At 50.7% G+C, this 23,880-nt stretch overlaps 1 protein-coding gene across 1 annotated transcript in view; it reads left to right on the top strand.

Moving 5' to 3' along the window:
* Positions 1–23,880, top strand: part of daam2 (dishevelled associated activator of morphogenesis 2) — a 274,185-nt gene that overhangs the window by 108,705 nt on the left and 141,600 nt on the right. The window contains exon 2 of the mRNA XM_033020571.1: positions 5,988–6,193. Within this exon, the coding sequence (XP_032876462.1) occupies positions 6,023–6,193 (171 nt within the window). The 5' untranslated portion in view covers positions 5,988–6,022. The remainder of the gene's footprint in view (positions 1–5,987; positions 6,194–23,880) is intronic.

Below are 23,880 nucleotides of genomic sequence, written 5' to 3'. Positions count from 1 at the left end.
TGGGAGAGCGTACAAACTCCGTACCAATTCATACCAAGCCAAGCTAGCGAACCAGATGGAGACAGGCCCTTTGGCCCACCGAGTCTACGCCGACCATTGATCGCTCGTTCACACTAGTTCTGTGCTAGCCCACTTTCTAATCCACTCCCTACATGCCAGGGACAATTTTACAGAGGGGCAATTAACCTTTGGGATGTGGGTGGAAACCGGAGCACCCGGAGGAAACCCACCCAGTCACGGGGAGAACATGCAAACTCCACACACACAGACAGACAGCACCCGTAGTCAGGAGAATGGGGTTGAGAGGGCAAGGGAGATCATGCATGCTTGAAAAGCAGGGTTGACTTGATGGGCCGAATGGCCTAATTCTGCTCTGGGAACTTGTGAAATTATAAACGGATCGAATCCGGGCCTGTGGTGCTGCCCTAGACTTGTTTTCCCACAAATTCTCCAGTTGTACTTGCGTTCACAGGAACAGAACAAGTCTTTGTGAAACTACTATGGTGCGTCTCACGACGGCAGCTCAATGGTGAGTTGTGACAGTACTTTCAGCACAGATCCTGGTATTGTCTGCCTCTTTGCAGCTTTGTTTCAGCCGTGCCACAAGGAGACAGTGTCTGCTCGTACAGTGTTGGTGCTGCTCACCCCCAGCTCCTGGGCTGGTGAAGACCTCACCCTCAGAGTACCACCCTCTGGGCGGCACAGTGGCGCAGCTGGCACATGTCATAAGTGATAGAAGAAGGATTAGGCCATTCGGCCCATCAAATCTACTCCGCCATTCAATCGTGGCTGATCTATCTCTCCCTCCTAACCCCATTCTCCTGCCTTCTCCCCATAACCCCAGACACCCGTACTAATCAAGAATCTAATCATGAGTTGCCATCCCACACCGCCAGGGATCCAGGTTTGAGCCTGACCTCAGGTGCTGTCTGTGTGTAGTTTGCACGTTCTCACTCTGACCTGCCTGGGTTTTCTCCGGGTGCTCCGGTTTCCTCCCACATCCCACAAAGACGTGCGGGTTTGTACGTTAATTGGCTTCTGTAAGTTGACCCAAGGTTATAGGGTGATCGATGGTCGGCCCTGACTCGGTGGGCCAAAGGGCCTGATTCCACGCTGTCTCTCAAAACTAAACCAAACTAAACTAAACTTGGGCAGCCACGGTGGTGCAGTGGTACAGTTGCTGCCTTATAGCTCTTGCAGCGCCAGAAACCCAGGTTCAATCCCGACTACGGGTGCTGTCTGTATGGAGTTTGTACCTTCTCCCCTTGACCACGTGGGTTTTCTCCGAGATCTTCGGTTCCCTCCCACACTCCAAAGACGTGCAGGTTTGTAGGTTAATTGGCTTGGTATAAATGTAAATTGCTCCTAGTGCGTGTAGGATAGTGTTAATATGTGGGTATCACTGGTCGGTAAGGACTCATTGGGCTGTAACTCTAAACTAAACTAAACTAAACTAGTGTGAATGGTGATCAATGGTCGCCGTGGACTCAGTGGGCTGCAGGGCCTTTTTTAGCCATTGAAAATGGCACAAGGAACTGCAGGTGCTGGGAAAGTGCGTAGTTGCTGGAGTAACTCAGCGGGTCAGGCAGCATCTCCGGAGAACATGGACAGGGGATGTCTCGGGTCAAGACCCTTAGTCTTTCATGTCAAAGACCAGCTTTATAATACAATATACAGTACAATAATACAATACAATAATACTTTATTAGCCAAGTATGTTTTGCAAGTATGTATTATCTGAATGGTGGCCAATTAGGAAAGGGGGAGATGCAATGAGACCTGGGTGTCATTGTACACCAGTCATTGAAAGTAGGCATGCAGGTGCAGCAGGCAGTGAAGAACAAATATCTTATAGCGGAGCTATAGGATCTTTGGTGAAGAAGGCAAATGGTATGTTAGCATTCATAGCAATAGGATTTGAGTATAGGAGCAGGGAGGTTCTACTGCAGTTGTACAGGGTCTTGGTGAGACCACACCTGGAGTATTGCGTACAGTTTTGGTCTCCGAATCTGAGGAAAGAAATTCTTGCCATAGAGGGAGTACAGAGAAGGTTCACCAGACTGATTACTGGGATGTCAGGACTTTCATATGAAGAAAGACTGGATAGACTCGGCTTGTACACGCTAGAATTTAGAAGATTGAGGGGGGATCTTATAGAAACTTACAACATTCTTAAGGGGTTGGACAGGCTAGATGCAGGAAGATTGTTTCCGATGTTGGGGAAGTCCAGAACAAGGGGTCACAGTTTAAGGATAAGGGGAAATCTTTTAGGACCGAGATGAGGAACACATTTTTCACACAGAGAGTGGTGAATCTCTGGAATTCTCTGCCACAGAAGGTAGTTGAGGCCAGTTCAATGGCTATATTTAAGAGGGAGTTAGATGTGGCCCTTGTGGCTAAAGGGATCAGGGGGTACGGAGAGAAGGCAGGTACAGGATACTGAGTTGGATGATCAGCCATGATCATATTGAATGGCGGTGCAGGCTCGAAGGGCCGAATGGCCTACTCCTGCACCTATTTTCTATGTAACGTACGAAGAATTTCATTTGCCACACAGTCATACCAATAAAAAGCTCCAGAACACACAAAATACATTTAACATGAACATCCACCACAGTGACTCCTCCACATTCATCACTGTGATGTAAGGCCAGAAAAAAGTTCAATCTCTTCCCTTCTTTGTTCTCCCGCGGTTGGGGGCCTCGAGCCTTCTGGTGACGGGATGATCTTGGCTCCGTAGCCTGCGTCTGGGCGATCAAGCTCCTGCATCGGGGGGGGGGGGGGGGGGGGGGGGGGGGGGGGGTCGAAGGCAAAGAGAGAGGCAAAGATTAATGGAGATGTGGGGGTGTTTTTCACACAGAGAGCAGTGGGTGCCTGGAATGCGCTGCCATGGGTGGCGGTGGAAGCTGATGTTATAGTGGTGTTTAAAAGGCTTTTAGATAGGCACATATGCAGTGGAATGGAAGGATACGGATCACATGCAGGCAGAGGAGATTGGTTTAAATTGGCACCGACATTGTCGGGCAAAGGTACCTGTTCCTGTGCTGTACTTTTCTTTCTTTTAAGATCTATGTTAAAGATTATAGTTGTTTAATTTTTGTTTGTAGAGGAGATGTGGGTGCCAATGTTAAAGCCAGCAGTTTCAACTTTAGCTATAGTAGCTAATCAGATTATTTTTGTGTCATATGCAACATGGTGTGATGCAATAAGACACAAAGTGCTGGAGTAACTCAGTTATTCCAATTCTCTGCATCTCATTGTAAACTAGCAGAACCAAGTTTAGTTTAGTTCAGTGTCGTTTATGGTCACGTGTACCAAGGTACAGTGAAAAGCTTTTGTTGCATGCTAACCTGTAAGTGGAAAGGCAATTTACAGTGTACAGATACATGATAAGGAAATAACGTTTGGTGCCAGGTAAAGCCAGAATTATCCAATCAAGGATAGTCCGAGGGTCACCAATGAGGTGGATAGTAGTTCAGCACTGCTCTCTGGTTGTGGTTGGATGATTCAGTTGCCTGATAACAGCTGGGAAGAAACTGTCCCTGAATCTGGAGGTGTGTGTTTTCACACTTCTGTACCTTTTGCCTGATGGGAGAGGGGAGAAGAGGGAGTGGCCAGGGTGCGACTCGTACTTGATTATGCTGCTGGCCTTGCCGAGGCAGCGTGAGGTGTAGATGGAGTCAATGGAAGGGAGGATGGTCTGGGCTGTGTCCACAATTCCCTACAAGACCCTGACGCTGTGTCACAGGAGGGGAGGTCTAACCCAATAATTCTCACAGAGCCGAGTGGTAGGTTGTCGTAGACATTGTCATAGTGGTGGTCAAAGATTATAGAGCAGAGCAAGATGCGCCACTCTGCAAAAAAAGCGTAGTATGACGTGGGTGATTGTTGACGCCATTTTATTGGGCTGCAATTTACAATAATATTAATAAAATTTACAATAATATTAGCTAAATATATGAAGTGATGGATGCTGTATAAAACACTGTTCCCTACAACACTGATTACACCAAAGATAATAGAACGGATCAATCTTTGGAACGGCTTACACCAAAGATACTAGAGGAGCATTGCCCGCTGTCTCGGCAACGCCGACCGCGGGCGGACGCTTGAGGCTCTCCCACCGGCCGCCTTCATCTGGTATCGGGGGGACCGAGAATCAGTCCTGGATCAGAGTGGAAGAAACGTCCACTTCCCCCAAAGATACTAGAGGAGCCTCGAGTATCTTTGCTTTTCCCTGCGAGCTGATGTAAGAGCAGATTGTATAACTGTGGAGTCCGTCCCCGCTATCAAAGACGTCGCGTTTGGCATAAACAAATGACAGTCGCTAGCAGTCATCTAAAATATCGCCTAAGTGGGACAGGCCCTTTATTCCAACTTTGACCAGGGCTTGATCAGTCGGGCAGGCAGGCTAAGGAATGGCAAACGTAGTTTAATGCAGATAAAATGTGCAGGAAGGAACTGTAGATGCTGGTGTAAACCGAAGATAGACACAAAAAGCCGTAGTAACTCAGCGGGACAGGCAGCATCTCTGGAGAGAAGGAATGGGTGATGTTTCGGGTCGAGACCCTTCTTCAGACTGATCCTAAATGCGAGGTTCTGCAATTCGACCTCGGTATGCTTGGCAATAAACTCAAGTGAATGGAACAAAGCAGGGCAGGGCTTTCACAGTGAACAGCAGGGCCCAGAGTCGTAGAGTAGAGGGATCAAGGAATGCAGGGACATTGTTCCCTGGGAGTGATGTCACAGGTAGACAGGGTGGTCAAGAGGGCACGGCGCATTGGTCTTCAGCTGTCAGAGTATTGAGTATAGAAGTTGGGAGCCCATGTTACAGTTGCAGAAGGCATTTGTACAGTTGTACTCTACCCTCTGTTTTCTAAGGATCTTGGGCTCCAATATCCTTGATTGGAGAACTATGCACCTGCAGTCCTCGACCCCTCTGCTCTTCAACACTCCCCAAGACTCTGCTATTCACTGTGGTCAGTCTCTCACTGGTACGACACATGTACTTTAGAGAGTTTAGATGTAAGGCAGCTACTCTACTGCTGTGCCACTGTGCTGCTCATGTATGGTGAAGGAGGCAATCACAGTTTGTTCTTTGCTTTCCGTCTCAACCACCTGAGTCACACACACACACACACACGCATGCATGCCCACACGCACACATGCGCACACACACATGCACGCACACACGCACACATGCGCACACACGCACACACACACACATGCACGCACACACGCACGCACACACGCACGCACACATGCCCACACGCACACATGCGCACACACACATGCACGCACACACGCGCATACACGCACACACACACACACACACACACACACACACACACACACACACGCACGCATGCCCACATGCACACATGCGCACACACATGCACGCACATACACGCACACACACACACACACACACGCACGCATGCCCACACGCACACATGCGCACACACACATGCACGCACACACGCACACATGCGTACACACGCACACACACACACACGCACACACACACACATGCGCACACATGCGCACACGCACACACACACACACATGCACGCACGCACACACGCACGCATGCCCACACGCACGCATGCCCACACGCACACACGCGCACACACGCACACGCACACTCATGCACACATGCACACACGGATGCACACACACGGACGCACACACACACACACATATAAACACACACACACACACAAACACACATGCACACACACACACACACGCACACACGGACGCACATGCACACACACACATGCACACGCACACGCGCACACACTCATACACGCACGAACGCACAAACGTATGCACACACACACACGCACATAAACACGCACATGCATGCACACATACATATTCACACCCACACGCACACACACACACTCACACACACTCGCTCACACAGATTGTGATTCCAGTTAGTTGCTGTTGATGCTAATGGCCGTTTTCCCATGTTGTTACAGACCATGAGCTCTCGTTAGCGTGCCGTGCGCTGACCATGGCGCCACGGAAGCGGAGCCGCCATGTGCTGGGATTCCTCTGCTGCTTCCGGAGCAGCGAGCACCCGGAGATCACCTTTAAGGACAGTAGCGTGCCCTTGCAGCTCCTGGAGTTCTCCCTGCCCATCCCACCCGCCGACGAGCTCAACGCCAGGTTTGCCGAACTTGTTGTAAGTGTCAGTGGGCCATCACGGGGAGCAGGAGGGACCTCCGTCTCTGCCTTGAGGCTCTAGAGCAGTGGTTCCCAACGTGGGGCGTACGCCCCACAGGGGGGCAATTTGATTTTTAAAGGGGGCATCAGGTAAACATATGTAATTTATGTTTCAGATGTTATTTTGAGTAAATTCCATTTTCTGAGAATTATTTCTTTGTCAGCTCGTGCTAAAATATGGGGGGGGGGCATCAGGATTTTAGAGGTGATTAGGTGGGGCATGGCCCAAAAAAAGTTGGGAACCACTGCTCTAGAGAGAAACGGCGCGGAAACAGGCCTGCGCGGCACCATAGTCTGCAACATGAGCAATAACATACCACACCGCACCATAACACCACACCATACCATAACACACCGCACCGCACCACACCACACCACACCACACCACACCGCACCACACCACACCGCACCGCACCACACCGCACCGCACCACACCGCACCACACCACACCACACCGCACCACACCACATCACACCACACCACACCGCACCACACCACACTGCACCACACCACACCACACCGCACCACACCGCACCACACCGCACCACACCGCACCACACCACACCACACTGCACCACACCGCATTGCACCACACCGCACTGCACCACACCGCACTGCACCACACCGCACTGCACCACACCACACTGCACCACACCACACCGCACCACACCACACCACACCGCACCTCACCGCACCGCACCACACTGCACCGCACCACACCGAACCACACCACACCGCACCACACCGCACCACACCGCACCACACCGCACTGCACCACACCGCACCACACCGCACCACACCGCACCGCACCGCACCGCACCACACCGCACCACACCGCACCACACCACACCGCACCGCACCGCACCACACCGCACCACACCGCACCACACCGCACCGCACCGCACCGCACCGCACCACACCGCACCACACCGCACCACACCGCACCACACCGTACCGCACCACACCACACCGCACCACACCGCACCTCACCGCACGGCACCACACCGCACCACACCGCACCGCACCACACCGCACCACACCACACCGCACCTCACCGCACTGCACCACACCGCACCACACCGCACCGCACCACACCGCACTGCACCGCACCACACCACACCGCACCACACCACACCGCACCGCACCTCACCGCACCGCACCACACCACACCGCACCACACCGCACTGCACCACACCACACTGCACCACACCACACTGCACCACACCGCACTGCACCACACCGCACTGCACCACACTGCACCGCACCACACCGCACCGCACCGCACCACACTGCACCACACCACACCACACCGCACCGCACCACACTGCACCACACCGCACTGCACCACACCACACCGCACCACACCACACCGCACCTCACCTCACCGCACCGCAGCACAATGCACCACACCGCACCACACCGCACCACACCGCACCGCACCACACCACACCGCACCGCACCACACCGCACCACACCGCACCACACCGCACCACACCACACCACACTGCACCACACCACACTGCACCACACCGCACTGCACCACACCGCACTGCACCACACCGCACTGCACCACACCGCACTGCACCACACCACACCGCACTGCACCACACCACACCGCACTGCACCACACCACACCGCACTGCACCACACCGCACCGCACCGCACCACACCGCACTGCACCACACCACACCGCACCACACCACACCACACCGCACCACACCACACCGCACCACACCGCACCGCACCACACCGCACCTCACCGCACCACACCGCACCGCACCACACTGCACCGCACCTCACCGCACCACACCGCACCACACCGCACCGCACCACACTGCACCGCACCTCACCGCACCTCACCACACCGCACCGCACCGCACCACACCGCACCACACCACACCGCACCGCACCACACCGCACCACACCACACCGCACCACACCGCACCACACCGCACCGCACCACACTGCACCGCACCTCACCGCACCTCACCACACCGCACCGCACCGCACCACACCGCACCGCACCACACCACACCGCACCACACCGCACCACACCACACCGCACCGCACCGCACCACACCGCACCGCACCACACCACACCGCACCGCACCGCACCACACCGCACCGCACCTCACCACACCGCACCGCACCGCACCACACCGCACCGCACCACACTGCACCACACTGCACCACACCGCACCACACCGCACCACACCGCACCACACCGCACCGCACCACACCACACCGCACTGCACCACACCGCACCACACCGCACCACACCGCACCGCACCACACTGCACCGCACCTCACTGCACCTCACCACACCGCACCGCACCGCACCACACCGCACCGCACCGCACTGCACCACACTGCACCACACCGCACCACACTACACCACACCGCACCACACCACACCACACCGCACCGCACCACACTGCACCACACCGCACCACACCGCACCACACCACACCACACCACACCGCACCACACCGCACCGCACCACACCACACCGCACCATACGATACAATAGAACTTTATTTATCCCAGGAGGGAGATAGATCTGCCAACTGTCATAAAACACAACAAGATACATGAAACATGAAATTAAAGTGGCGTGTGGAAAGGATTGGGAATGTGCAAAGATTGGGGTGTGGGGGGGAGGGGGGAAGGGGTCAGTGTACCCCATGACAGAAGGGGGAGGAGTTGTACAGTTTGACAGCCACAGGGAAGAAGAATCACGGTGGGCCGAAGGGCCTGTTTCCGTGCTGTATCTCTAAAGTCTAAAGATTTCTACCAGGCGTGTTACCCCCAATCTACCGGTTTAACATCTCAACAACCACGGTTTGTGAAGCGTGGGTTTGGAGATACACCATGGAAACAGACCCTTCGGCCCAGCGAGCCCGTGCCGACCAGCGATCCCCCTGTACACTAGCACTATCCTACACACACTGGGGTCAGTTTACAATTGTTACCAATGCCAAATTCACCCACAAGCCTACACATCTTTGGAGTGTGGGAGGAAACCGAAGATCTCGGAGAAAACCCACGCAGGTCGCGGGGAGAACGTGCAAACTCCGCACGGACAGCAACTGAGGTCAGGATGGAACCCGGGTCACCGGCGCTGTGAGGCGGCAACTCTACCGCTGCGCCACCGTGCTGTTAGTTCCAGGTGCTTCCAACAGCCGAGCATTCCCAGAGACACACGTTCCCGATGACATTGGAGCTCCCTGATCCTCAACGTGGATGAAAGGGAAATTCCTTCGGGTCCAATTAGGGAGAAGTGTTGTATTTTCCAAGTTCTAGTTTATGCAGCTGTTCAAATATTTTTTTGTTATCGGGAGAGAAAGCGAGAGAGAGAGAGTGACAACAAGCAACCTCTTTCTATCCCAAGTCCCATCTCACACCAGCTTGTTACCACAACAAGGCAGATTGCATGCTTAACAACGGTAGTGCTGAAAGTCTTGTGGGGGATAACAAACGCTTGCCCACACGCATATTAATATTTATAGAGTCATCCAGTGATACAATGTGGAAACAGGCCCTTCGACCCAACTCACCCACACCGGCCAACAATGTCCCAGCTACACTAATCCCACTTGCCTGCGCTTGGTCCATATCCCTCCAAACCTGTCCTATCCAAACCGTACCTGTCCAACTGTTTCTTAAATGTTGAGATAGTCCCAGCCTCAACTACCTCCTCTGGCAGCTTGTTCCATACACCCACCACCCTCTGTGTGAAAATGTTACCTCTTGGATTCCTATTAAATCTTTTCCCCTTCACCTTGAACTTAATGTCCTCTGGTCCTCGATTCCCCTTCTCTGGGTAAAAGACTGTGCATCTACCCGATCTATTCCTCTCATGATTTTATATACACCTCTATAAGATCTCCCCTCACCGTCCTGCGCTCCATGGAATAGAGACCCAGCCTGCTCAACCTCTACCTACAGCTCACACCCTCTAGTCCTGGCAACATCCTCGTAAATCTTTTCTAAACCCTTTTGGCTGTCTTCGAAGGAGGTACAGAGAGAGGTGTTGGACAGGCTGGGACTATCCCTTGGAGCGCAGGAGGATGAGGGGTGATCTTGTAGAGGGAATAGAGAAGGTGTGGACTCTGGTGATGTGGGAATCAAGAGCTAAATGGCACAGGCTGAAGATGAAAGAAAGGTATGCAATCCGAAACATTACCTATCCACGTTCTCCAGAGACTCGAAATGTCACCTACTTCTTTTCTCCAGAGATGCTGCCTGACCCGCTGAGTTACTCCAGTATTTTGTGTCTATCTTTGGTTGAAAACCAGCATCTGCAGTTCCTTCCTACACTTTTCCTTCCTGCTTTCCTTGTTCCTTTAGACTTTCGAAATGCAGCGCGGAAACGGGCCCTTCAGCCCATCAAGTCCGTGCCCACCAGCGATCCTTGCACACCAGCAATATCCTACACAATCTCGGGAAAATGTACAATTTTACCAAAGCCTATTAACCGACTTTGGAGTGTGGGAGGAAACCGAAGCACCCGGAGAAAACCCACGCGGTCACGGGGTGAACATACAAACTCCGCACAGACAGCACCCATGGTCAGGATCGAACCTGGGTCTCTGGCGCTGTGAGGCAGCAACTCTACCGCTGCACAACCGTGCTACCATCCTCTCTTCTACTTCCTCGCTCTTTCTGCCTTGACACCAAGTCCATTTCTCTTTCCCCCGCTCAAATCCACTGTTCACTGAGGAGATTTCGTGAGACCTTGTGTCATAGTCCCAGGCCCTTCAGCACAACTCATCTATGCTGTCCCAAATGCTTGTCCCATTTGCCTGAGCTTGGCCCCTATATCCTTCTCAACCTGTCCTATCTATGTACCTGTCCAAATGTATTTTAAAAGCTGTTATTGCACCTTCCTCAACTGCCTCCTCCAGCAGCTTGTTCCATATACACACCACCCTCTGTGTGGAAAAAGTTGCCCCGAAGGTTACTTTTAACCCTGAGGATCAAGGAACTGCAGATGCTGGTTTTACACAAAAAGATGCAAAGTGCTGGAGTAACTCAGAGGGTCAGCAGCATCTCTGGAGAACGTGGATAGGTGATGTTTCGGATTGTATACCTTTCTTTCATCTTCAGCCTGTGCCATTTAACTCTTGATTCCCACATCACCAGAGTCCACACCTTCTCTATTCCCTCTACAAGATCACCCCTCATCCTCCTGAGCTCCAAGGGATAGTCCCAGCCTGTCCAACACTTCTCTCTGTACCTCAGGCCCTCGAATCCCAGCGACATCCTTGAAAATCTTTACGGAATTCTTTCCAGCTGAATGACATGCTTCCAAGAGCAAGGTGACCAAAACCGAACCCAATACTCCAAATACCTCCCCTGCGGCACGTTAGCGCAGTGGCTGAGTTGCCGCCACACAGCGCCAGAGACCCGGGTTTGATCCCGACCACGGGTGCTGCCGTGTGTGTGTGAAGTTTTCACGTTCTCCCTGTGGCCGAGCGGGGTTCCTCCTGGTGCTCCCCGGTTTCCTCCCACACTCCAAAGACGTGCGGGTTTGTAGGTTGATTGACTCCGGTAAATTGTCCCCTCGAGTGTCGGATGGAACGAGCGTACGAGGCAATTGTTGATCGGCGTGCACTCGGTGGGCTGAAGGGACGGTCTCCACATTGTATCTCTGCAATCTTTTGGAGGTTTAAGCGTCCAGCGTCTCAGGAAGGACCAATTGATATCAACGGGTTGAAAGGTTGAAAGGGTCAAGAGCTTCAAATTCCTGGGCGTGCACATCTCTGAAGATCTTTCCTGGTCCGAGAACACTAACGCAATTATCAAGAAAGCTCATCAGCGCCTCTACTTCCTGAGAAGATTACGGAGAGTCGGTTTGTCAAGGAGGACTCTCTCTAACTTCTACAGGTGCACAGTAGAGAGCATGCTGACCTGTTGCATCGTGGCTTGGTTCAGCAACTTGAGCGCCCTGGAGAGGAAAAGACTACAAAATGTAGTAAACACTGCCCAGTCCATCATCGGCTCTGACCTTCCTTCCATCGAGGGGATGTATCGCAGTCGCTGCCTCAAAAAGGCTGGCAATATCATCAAAGACCCACAACATCCTGGCCACACACTCATCTCCCTGCTACCTTCAGGTAGAAGGTACAGGAGCCTGAAGACTGCAACAACAAGGTTCAGGAATAGCTACTTCCCCACAGCCATCAGGCTATTAAACCTGGCTCAGACAAAACTTTGATTATTAATAACCAATTATCTGTTATTTGCACTTTATCAGTTTATTTATTCATGTGTGTATATATTTATATTATAGTATATGGACACACTGATCTGTTTTGTAGTAAATGCCTACTATGTTCTGGGTGCTGAAGCAAAGCAAAAATGTCATTGTCCTATACAGGGACATGACAATATACTCACTTGAACTTGAACTTGATAGCACGCACGTGGAAGCACTCTCACCTCCAACATGGAGGTGTCTGCACTACATCTACCCAAGAACCTTGAAAGTAAAGACCCACCTTGAAACCCTGTTTCAGTACCCACTGTCAGGGGTGCCGACCACTGAATGACATCTAAAATCCCTGTTAAACATAGAAGAGTACAGCACAGGAACAGGCCCTTCGGCCCACAATGTCTGTGCCAAACATGATGCCAAAACCAAGTCTTATCTGCCTGCACATCATCCATATCACTCCATTCCCTGCATATCCACGTACCGATTCAAAAGTCTCTTAAATGCCACTATCACATTTGCCTCCACCACCACCCCTGGCAACGAGCTCCAGACACCCGCCATGTTCATACGCTCTGCATCCCAGGGTACTCAAGGAGGTGGCTCTAGAAATAGTGGACGCATTGGTGATCATTTTCCAATGTTCTATAGATTCTGGATCAGCACCTGTGGATTGGAGGGTAGCTAATGTTATCCCACTTTTTAAGAAAGGAGCGAGAGAGAAAACGGGGAATTATAGACCAGTTAGCCTGATATCGATGGAGGGGAAGATGCTGGATAATTATTAAAGAAGTAATAATGGCGCATTTGGATAGCAGTAAAAGAATTGGTCCAAAAGGGACATGATTTGAGAATTAAGGGACTGAAGTTTAGGGGTAACATGAGGGGGAACTTCTTTACTCAGAGAGTGGTGGCTGTGTGGAATGAGCTTCCAGTGAAGGTGGTGGAGGCAGGTTAGTTTTTATCATTTAACAAACAATTTACAGCACGGAAACAGGCCATCTCGACCCCTCTAGTCCGTGCCGAACACATAATCTCCCCTAGTCCCATATACCTGCGCTCAGACCATAACCCTCCATTCCTTTCCCATCCATATAACTATCCAATTTATTTTTAAATGATAAAAACGAACCTGCCTCCACCACCTTCACTGGAAGCTCATTCCACACAGCTACCACTCTCTGAGTAAAGAAGTTCCCCCTCATGTTACCCCTAAACTTCAGTCCCTTAATTCTCAAGTCATGTCCCCTTGTTTGAATCTTCCCTACTCTCAGTGGGAAAAGCTTTTCCACGTCAACTCTGTCTATCCCTCTCATCATTTTAAAAACCTCTATCAAGTCCCCCCTTAACCTTCTGCGCTCCAAAGAATAAAGCCCTAACTTGTTCAACCTTTCTCTGTAATTTAAAAATAAATTGGATAGTTATATGGATGGGAAAGGAATGGAGGGTTATGGTCTGAGCGCAGGTATATGGGACTAGGGGAGATTATGTGTTCGGCACGGACTAGAAGGGTCGAGATGGCCTGTTTCCGTGCTGTAATTGTTATATGGTTATATGGTTATATGGTTATAAGTCAGCATGGATTTATGAAGGGGAAATCATGATTGACTAATCTTCTGGAATTTTTTGAGGATGCGACAAGTAAAATGGATGAAGGAGAGCCAGTGGATGTAGTGTATCTAGACTTTCTGAAACCCTTTGATAAGGTCCCACACAGGAGATTAGTGGGCAAAATTAGAGCACATGATATTAGGGGTAGGTGATTGACATGGATAGAGAATTGGTTGGCAGACAGGAAGCAAAGAGTAGGAATAAATGGGTCCCTGTCAGAATGGCAGGCAGTGGCGAGTGGGGTGCCACAAGGCTCGGTGCTGGGGATCGCAACTATTTACAACATATATTAATGATTTAGATGATGGGATTAAAATTAACACTTGCAAATTTGCAGATGACACAAAGCTGGATGGCAGTGTGAACTGCGAAGAGGATGCTAGGAGGATGCAGGGGACTTGGATAGGTTGGGTGAGTGGGCAGATGCGTGGCAGATGCAGTATAATATAGATAAATGTGAGGTTATCCACTTTGGCAGCAAGGACAAGGAGGCAGATTATTATCTCAATGGTGTCAGATTAGGAAAAAGGGAAGTGCAACGAGACCTGGTAGTCCTTGTATACCAGTCACTGAAAGTAAACATGCAGGTAGAGCAGGCAGTGAAGAAAGTTAATGGCACGGTGGCCTTCATAGCGAGAGGATTTGAGTATAGGGGTAAAGAGGTCCTTCTGCAGGTGTACAGGGCTCTAGTGAGACCACACCTGGAGTATTGTGTGCAATATTCGTCTCCTAATTTGAGGAAGGACATTCTTGCTATTGAGGCAGTGCAGCGTAGGTTCACGAGGTTAATCCCCGGGTTGGCGGGACTGTCATATGAGGAAAGATTGCAAAGACTGGGCTTGTATTCACTGGAGTTTAGAAGGCTGAGAGGGGATCTTATAGAAACGTATAAAATTATAAAAGGACTAGACAAGCTAGATGCAGGAAAAATGTTCCCAATGTTGGGGGAGTCCAGAACCAGGGGCCACAGTCTAAGAATAAAGGGGAGGCCATTTAAAACTGAGATGAGAAAAAACCTTTTCACCCAGAGAGTTGTGAATTTGTGGAATTCTCTGCCACAGAAGGCAGTGGAGGTCAATTCACTGCATGAATTTTAAAGAGAGTTAGATAGAGTTCTAGGGGCTAGTGGAATCAAGGGATATGGGGAGAAGGCAGGCACGGGTTATTGATTGGGGATGATCAGCCATGATCACAATGAATGGTGGTGCAGGCTCGAAGGGCCGAATGGCCCCCTCCTGCAACAATTTTCTAAGTTACTATTTTTCTTGAAGCAGAATTAGGCCATTTGGCCCATCAAGTCTACTCCGCCATTTGATCACGGCTGATCTATCAATCCCTCTCAACCCCATTCTCCTGCCTTCTCCCCATAACCCCTGACACCTGTACACCATCCTCTGCGAAAAGTTGCCCCTAAGGTTACTTTTAACCCTTAGGAACATGGGTATCAGGTTGGCTGGATGGCAGAAGACAAAGACTGGCAATAAAGGGGGCTTTTTCTGGTTGGCTGCCAGTTACCAGTGGAGTTCCGCAAGGGTCGGTGCTGGGGCTGCTACTCTTCACGTTGTATATTAATGATTTGGACGATGGGATTGAAGGCCTTGTGGCCAAGTTTGCAGTTGATACGAAAATAGGTGGAGGGGCAGGTAGTGTAGAAAAAGCAGGGACTCTGCAGAAGGACTTGGACAGGTTGGGAGAGTGGGCAGAGAAGTGGCAGATGGAATATAGTGTAGCAAAGAGTGGAGTCATGCATTTTTGTAGTAGGAATAAAGGTGTAGACTGTTTTCCAAATGGGGAGAGAATCCAGAAATCAGAGGTGCAAAGGGACTTGGGAGTGCTAGTGCAGGATTCCCAAAAGGTTAATCTGCAAGTCGAATCGGTAGTAAAGAAAGCAAACTCAATGCTAGCATTTATTTCAAGAGGGCTTGTATACAAAAACAGGGATGTAATGCTGAGGCTCTATAAGGCGCTGGTCAGGCCGCATTTGGAATATTGTGAGCAATTTTGGGTACCATATCGGAGGAAGGATGTGCTGGCTCTGGAGTGGGTCCAGAGGAGGTTTACAAGAATGATCCCAGGAATGAGTAGGTTAACCTATGATGAGCGTTTGTCGGCACTGGGCCTGTACTCGCTGGAGTTTAGAAGAATGAGGGGGGACCTTCATTGAAACGTACAGAATAGTGAAAGGCTTGGATAGAGTGGATGTGGAGAGGTTGTTTCCACTAGTGGGAGAGTCTAGGACTAGAGGCCATAGCCTTGAAATTAAAGGATGTTCGTTTAGGAAGGAGATGAGGAGGGCCGAAGGGCCTGATTCCGTGCTGTATCTCTAAACTAAACTAAACTATCTGGTCTCCCCTCAACCTGTTACGCTGCAGAGAAAGTGATGGGGAAAGATACTGGCGATGCTGTTTTTGAAGAGGAGAGTGGTTTCTGGCTATTATTTATATCTAAGTCAGCGAGTAGCATGTATTATTCGGTCGTTATCACAGCACTCTGTGTTAGCCGCTCGCTGTGCTCTAAAATGGCTGCCAGGTTTTGCATATGTTTCATGACTCTGCCTCCTCAGGTCACCCAACACATGGATTTGCAAACCCTCTGAGCGATACCATCCCCCTTCTCGAATAAAACACACAATACTTCAACAGTTCCCCGACCTTTCAACGTGATCCCACCACCAGTCACATCTTCCCATCTCCACCCCCCCCCCCCCCCCACCCCCCTTAACTGCTTTCCTTCGAGACCGCTCCCTCTGCAAATCCTCGGTTCACTCATCCCTTCCCACCCAACTCGCGCCCGCTATGGGTAGTTCAGTTCAGTGTAGTTTATTGTCACGTGTACCGAGCTTTTGTTGCGTGCTATCCAGTCAGCGGAAAGACAATACATGATTACTATCGATCCATTTACAGTACAGATACATGATAAAGGAATAACGTCTAGTGCAAGGTAAAGCCAGCAAAGTCCGATCAAGGACAGTTCGAGGGTCTCTAATGGGGTAGATAAGAGTTCAGCACTGCTCACTGGTTGTGGTAGGATGGTTCAGTTGCCTGATAACAGCTGGGAAGAAACTGTCCCTGAATCTGGAGGTGTGCGTTTTCACACTTCTGTACCTTTTGCCCGATGGGAGAGGGGAGAAGAGGGAATGGCCATGGTGGGAATCGTCCTTGATGATGCTGCTGGCCTTGCCGAGGAGTCAGTGGAAGGGAGGTTGGTTTGTGTGATGGTCTGGGCTGCGTCCACAATTTGCTGCAATTTGTTGTGGTCTTGGATGGAGCTGTTCCCAAACCGTGCTGTGATGCATTGAGTTTAGTTTAGTTTATTGTCACGTGTACCCAGGTACAGTGAAAGGCTTTTGCCCTTTCCCCTTCAACCATAGCAGATGTAAAACCTGTCCCTATTCAGGTGTATCGTATCTGCCTCCACCAACACCCCCGACAGCACATTCCGGGTACTCATGTAAAGAAAAAACTTGCTCCGCACATCTATTAAATAAACTTGCCAATCATTCTTGTATGTACTGGTATGATTGATTTAATTATTGATTTATGGTGGCGCAGCGGTAGAGTTGCTGTCTTACAGCGAATGCAGCACCGGAGACCCGGGTTCGATCCTGACTACGGGTGCTGTCTGTACGGAGTTTGCAGGTTCACCCCGTGACCTGCGTGGGTTTTCTCCGAGATATCCGGTTTCCTCCCACACACCAAATACGTACAGGTTTGGAGGGTTAATTGGCTCGGTAAATGTAAAAATTGTCCCCGGCGGGTGTAGGATCGTGTTAATGTGCTGGGGAATTGCTGGTCGGCGCTGCGTACGGTGGGCCGAAGGGCCTGTTTCCGCGCTGTATCTATAAACTAAAGTGTACTAAATCTCCTTTACACTTTTCCCCCTCACCTTCCCTCGCATCCATCCAGGGAACCTTGTAGTCCTTCCAAGTGAAACAGCAGTTTGAAGCTGGGGTCAACCTGAAACATCACCAATCTTCTGTGAATTGCCCCTGGCGCAATGGACAGAACTAGTGATCGTGTCAGTGAGGTCCGTGGGCCAGAGGGTCTGTTTCCACGCTGTAGCTCTCAGTTAAACTAAACATTTGAAACTTCCATGCACTCTCTCCAACCGAGTAGGGGAATCGAGAACCAAGGGGCTTAGGTTCAAGGAAAAGGGGGGAAAGACAATAGACAATAGGTGCAGGAGTAGGCCATTCGGCCCTTCGAGCCAGCACCGCCATTCAATATGATCATGGCCGATCATCCACAATCAGTACCCCGTCCCTGCCTTCTCCCCATATCCCCTGACTCCGCTATTTCTAAGAGCCCTATCTAGCTCTCTCTTGAAAGCATCCAGAGAACCGGCCTCCACCGCCCTCTGAGGCAGAGAATTCCACAGACTTAATTTAATAGATATAATAGGAATCTGAGGAGTAACTTTTTCACACAATGGGTGGTGGGTGTATGGAACAAGCTGCCAGAGGAGGTGGTTGAGGCAGGGATTACTGCAATATTTACAAAACAGTTGGGCGGGTACATGGATAGGACAGATTTTGGGGAGATATGGGCCAAACACAGGCAGGTGGGACCAGTGTAACTGGGGCATTGTTGGCGGGTGTGGGCAAGTTGGGCCGAAGGGCCTGTTTCCACACTGTATCACTCTATGACTCTATAGCTACATCTCTCCCATAGCAGGGTGATTGATAGTCCAAATGTCACCTCACCAACTTCTATAAGCCGTGTCATCATATCCTGTAAGCTATGCTCCTCCAAGCTTAAAGCTCTGCTCTTTATTTGTTGACATTTCCACCCCATATGTTTAGTTCACTTTAGTTTAGTTTGGAGATACAACACAGATATAAGCCCTTCGGCTCACCAAGTCCGTGCTGTCCAGCTATCCTACCCAAACTAGGGATCATTTATAATTATCCCAATGCCAATAAACATACAAACCTGTTCGGCTTTGGAGTGTGGGAAGAAACAGAAGATCTCGGGAGTAAACCCTCGCGGTCACGGGGAGAACGTACAAACTCCGTACCAATTCATACCAAGCCAAGCTAGCGATACAGATGGAGACAGGCCCTTCGGCCCACCGAGTCTACGCCGACCATTGATCGCCCGTTCACAATCGTTCTGTGTCCGGAGCATCCGGAGAAAACCCACGCAGCTCACGGGGAGAACGGGCAAACTCCGTACAGACAGCACCTGTAGTCAGGATCGAACCCAGGTCTCTGATGCTGTGAGGCAGCAACTCTACCGCTGCGCCACCGCGCCGCGCCTGTAGCCCCCCTGCATCGGCGAGAGTGGTCCACACCCTCGTCAGGCTGCCCTGACCAAGGAACAAAAGGCTCTATTAAAATGACTAATGGGATTTTCTTGGCGCCTCACCAAAGAAACAGCAGGCTGTTAAATCAGCAATGGGAGGGTGAGGGGCCAGTGTGCCAAGGTGGAAAACGATGATGGCAAGTTATTTTCTGCCTGCTCGTTTTCTCAAACAAAAGTTCCTTTGATGGTAGATTGCTTTGGCTTGATCATTGTGGTTCCTCCACTAGCATCTCTGCTTGACGTGCCTTGTAACCAGACGGGTTCTGCATATGGTACAGGAAAGTGCGCGTGGGAACGCGAGATGTCTGGCCAAAACCAAGCATGGTCTTTTGTGCCTGAGGGTTGCTTGTGTTTGGCAGAGCGTTCACAGTGGCGCAGCGGGTAGAGCTGCTGCCTCACAGCTCCAGAGACCCGGGTTCCATCCTGACCTCGGGTGCTGTCTGTATGTGTGTGTGTGTGCGCGCGTGTGTGCACTCTACACGCTCTCCCTGTGATCGCGTGGGTTTCCTCCGGGCCCTCCGGTTTCCCCCCACATCCCAAAGAGGTACGGGTATGTGGATCAGCGCATCGGCGTGTGCGAGTGTCCGTGTGCGTGCGTGTGTGTGTGCGTGAGGCGTGTGCATGTATGTGCGTGTGCGTGCATGTGCGTGTGCTTGAATTTGTGTATGTGAGTGTGTGTGTGCGTGTGAGTGAGTGGGAATCATGGCTGTGTAGGCCAGTCGGGTACTATCAAAATACCTGAAGCAGAGTCCATTTGTACTGTACGTAGTCCCCGACTGATGAGGCAGAAGGGAGGAAATGCATAGAAGAAGAATTTCCCCAATCCAGCGCGAACGCATCTACCGCTGCTGCCTCAGGGTCTGGTTCCCAAGCGACATACATAGGTACCTGGTGATTTAGCCTCGATGCAAATAAATCGATATCTGGCGTGCCATATTGCTTGATAACTTTTGTGAATTTTTTTTGGGGGGTTTTTACATCCATTCGATGTTGTCATTAAATTTACGTGACCTGGTGTCTGCCACTGTATTTAGCTTACCTGGCAGGTAAGTGACTGATAGCCAAATATGTCTTTCGACACACCATTGCCAAATTGTGTTGACCAACTTGTCGCATGATACCGATTTTATGCCGCCCATATGGTTAATGTAGGCCACCACCGTAGTATTATCTATTTGTAACCGTACATGCAAGTGATTTTAAACCATAAAAGTCACCCAACATCTCTAGATAATTAATGCCCAGTGTAAGTGGTAACGATGATTCTGGGTTAGTCCATCTACTACTTGTGCTGGATATAGAGTTAGTTGCTCCCCAGCCTTGAGCACTGGCATCTGTTTGGATAACTGACGTAGGGTTAGTGATGATAATAGGCTGAAACAATGTCAAACGTTTTTTGCCCACCACTGTAGTTCTGATATTACTTCAGTGGGTAACTTCATGAAACGATCATAATGACCTGTATGTCGTTTTTGGTACAAAGGTCCGAATTATGTAGCCGGAAATGCTGCTACCATTTTCCCAATTACTCTGTTACTTGTCGAGTAGTTGGTAGTTTGTTGACCATTAAATTGTTGCATGATTGTGCCAATTCAACTATGTTGTCTCTTGGCAATGTTACAGTCACGTAGACTGAATTAATTGTGAAGCCCAAGTAGTCCATGATAATGGATGGCTTCAACTTAGATTTATCTGGATGTAAGACAACCCCAGGGTTTCGAATAACTGTTTGGTAGCTGAACAGCTAACATAGTCAAATTCATGGTCTTGCCTACCATTTAGGATATCATCAAGATATGCCATGACAATATGTTTTTGTCTTCTGAATATTGCCAGAGCTGGTTTTAGTGTCTTGGTGACACTCTTGGGCTGATGTGAACCCATTGGTTAACGCTTTAAATTGCCATAGCTGCCCCATCCAGGTAATTTTCAGGTATCTGCGATGATCCTTGTGAATGGTACTAAATAGTAAACATCTTTAAGATGAATGCTTGCCATGAAGTATCCTTTGGAATTTAGTTGTTTGGCAGTAACAACCGGTTCCATTTTGAAATGTATATACTTAACAACCATATTTAGTGAAGTTAAGTCAATGATGATGCGACATCCACCATCTTTTTTGGGTTTAGTGAATATATTTGATACGAATTGCAAGGGTTCAGGTTTTCCCATGATCCCTTTGTAATTATTCTCACCAGTTCAGCTTGTCCCGCTTGTTTCTTTAACGGAGAGGGGAAAAAATACCCTCTGGGGTGAATGTTGACCTGGTGGCAATTTTTCTAGTATGAATTGTATTTGTATTCACTAATGCCATTGAGTAGATACTGATCACTCGTGATAGACTCCCATGTGTTAGTATTACTCTATATACTGGTAGGAACCAGACCCACCTACCTCCATGGTTATGGGTATTCTTCTGTTTCCTGCCGGTCCAACGAGTGTTGCATGTCGTCTGACGTGGCGGTGACGTTGGGGGGTGGCACATTTTCCATGGGGTCCGCTCTGGGCCCTGGTCTAAAGAAGACTTTCGGTGACAGAATGCGGACCCCGAGCTTTCATCAGTCCCATATGGTAGACGTTGACTGATGGACGCGATGGGGTGCTGCTGCGTAGGAATTAGTTTTTGGTTTGCTCGTCCCGGCCCTGCCCTCATGAGCCGAAAGTTTTGTAAAACCTCTTGCATGTCCTTCATATGCTTTGTGAGGTTTTTGCCAATGAGCAGTGGGTCTGGCTCAGTGGCTGGGGTATGCACAACCCCGCAATGTAGGATTTATGGCAGGTCTTATGACTTGTTTACGAAGGTTGTGGTCATCTCCGTATTTGTCCATGGAACGAGGAAAAAACGATGTGATGGCTGTCGTCAGGCTTTTAACGGCCTCCTGCACGTGGGGTTTCCACGTAGCTGTCCACCACACCTAGCAGCTCTTCCTGTTCCTGCACCCCTTGCATACTCCCGAGATCTTCAGCCATTGCCCCTGTTCTTGACCAGCCCAGTCCTGGTCACCAAAGCTATCCTCTGGAAAGGAGGAAGCAATGGACAGTGCACAAGGCACTGTGGAGGGAGTGCCTGACCCCCTTTCTGCAAGAGCGCCCCTCCTGGGGTGCACCTCGCTGGAGCTCCTGCTCCAAGAGCCGCTCCAAGCGGCTCAAGCGGTTGTCTCTCCCCCGCCTGGGTGGAGAGACGTCCCCGTCCGATAAGTCGGAGCCACCGGCCGGACGCCTCTTCCATGGCTTTACATCCAGCCCGCTGCTCAGGCGCTAGCGGGCTGGGCTCGGCGCGGTGTCGGGGTATAGCGGACCGCCCGGTAAGCAGTCCTACCGCCTTGTTGCTGCCCCCGCGAGATGGAACGCTCCTCCGAGTAGTCGAGCGGGGGGCAGGTCTGTTCAGGCGGCTGTCTTTCCCCCCGTGCGGGTGGAAAGACGTCCCGTCCGATAAGTCGGAGCCACCGGCCGGACGCCTCTTCCGTGGCGGTACTTCCAGCCCGCTGCTCAGGCGCTAGCGGGGCTGGGCTCGGCACTGTGTCGGGATAGCGGAGCGCCGGGTAAGTGATCCTACCGCCTTGATGCTGCCCCCCCCCCAGATGGAACGCTCCTCCGTGGAGTCGAGCGGGGGACAGGTCTGTTCTGTTGCTGCCCCCCCAGATGGAACGCTCCTCCGTGGAGTCGAGCGGGGGACAGGTTTGTTGCAGAGCCTTTCTTCTCTGCCGGACAGCAGAAGGCTCCCTGTGAAAGAAAAACCCGACGTCAGCTTACCTGACGGTCCGTTCTTTCACCTCCATAGCGGGAGCGCCTGACTCCCGCTGTGCCGCTGTTGCTCTGCTGGACGTAATGCCGCGCATGCGTGCTGAACGGGTTCTTCACGGAATCACTCACGTGACTCCGAAGTAAAATAGTGTATGTGTGCCCATTGTAATCTTCAATATAAAGTCTAATGGAAACATCTAAAATTATTAAGGGATTGGACAGGCGAGATGCAGGAAAAATGGTCCCCATGTTGGCGGAGTCCAGAACCAGGGGTCACACAGTTTAAGAATAAGGAGTTGGGTCATTTAGGATGAGGAGTTGTGAATCAGTAGAATTCTCTGCCACAAAAGGCAGTGGAGGCCAAATCACTGGATGAATTTAAAAGAGAGTTAGATAAAGCTCTAGGGGCTAGTGGAATCAAGGGGTATGGGAAGAAGGCAGGAACGGGGTACTGATTGTGGATGATCACAGTGAATGGCGGTGTTGGCTCGAAGGGCCGAATGGCCTCCACCTGCACCTATTTGCTCTGTTTCTATGTTTCTATGCCAGCCGACAGTGGCCGTCACTATTAGGTACAGCTGAGGGGGAAAGCATTGATCTCGTCGGCAAATCAGCGCCCCACCTCCCCACAACATATCTCCCCGTCCCGCCGAAACCTAAATATCCTCACCAGCGCAGGTGCTTTGGGACAAAAGTAAGTGCAGAAAGTTAAATATTTTGAACTACTACTCCTGTAACTTCCTTCTCCTGGCAGTGTGCTGGATGATTTTA

Source organism: Amblyraja radiata, chromosome 5 (assembly GCF_010909765.2).
Source record: "Amblyraja radiata isolate CabotCenter1 chromosome 5, sAmbRad1.1.pri, whole genome shotgun sequence".
Taxonomy (NCBI): Eukaryota; Metazoa; Chordata; class Chondrichthyes; order Rajiformes; family Rajidae; genus Amblyraja; species Amblyraja radiata.
This window is presented reverse-complemented; position numbering and strand designations above follow the sequence as displayed.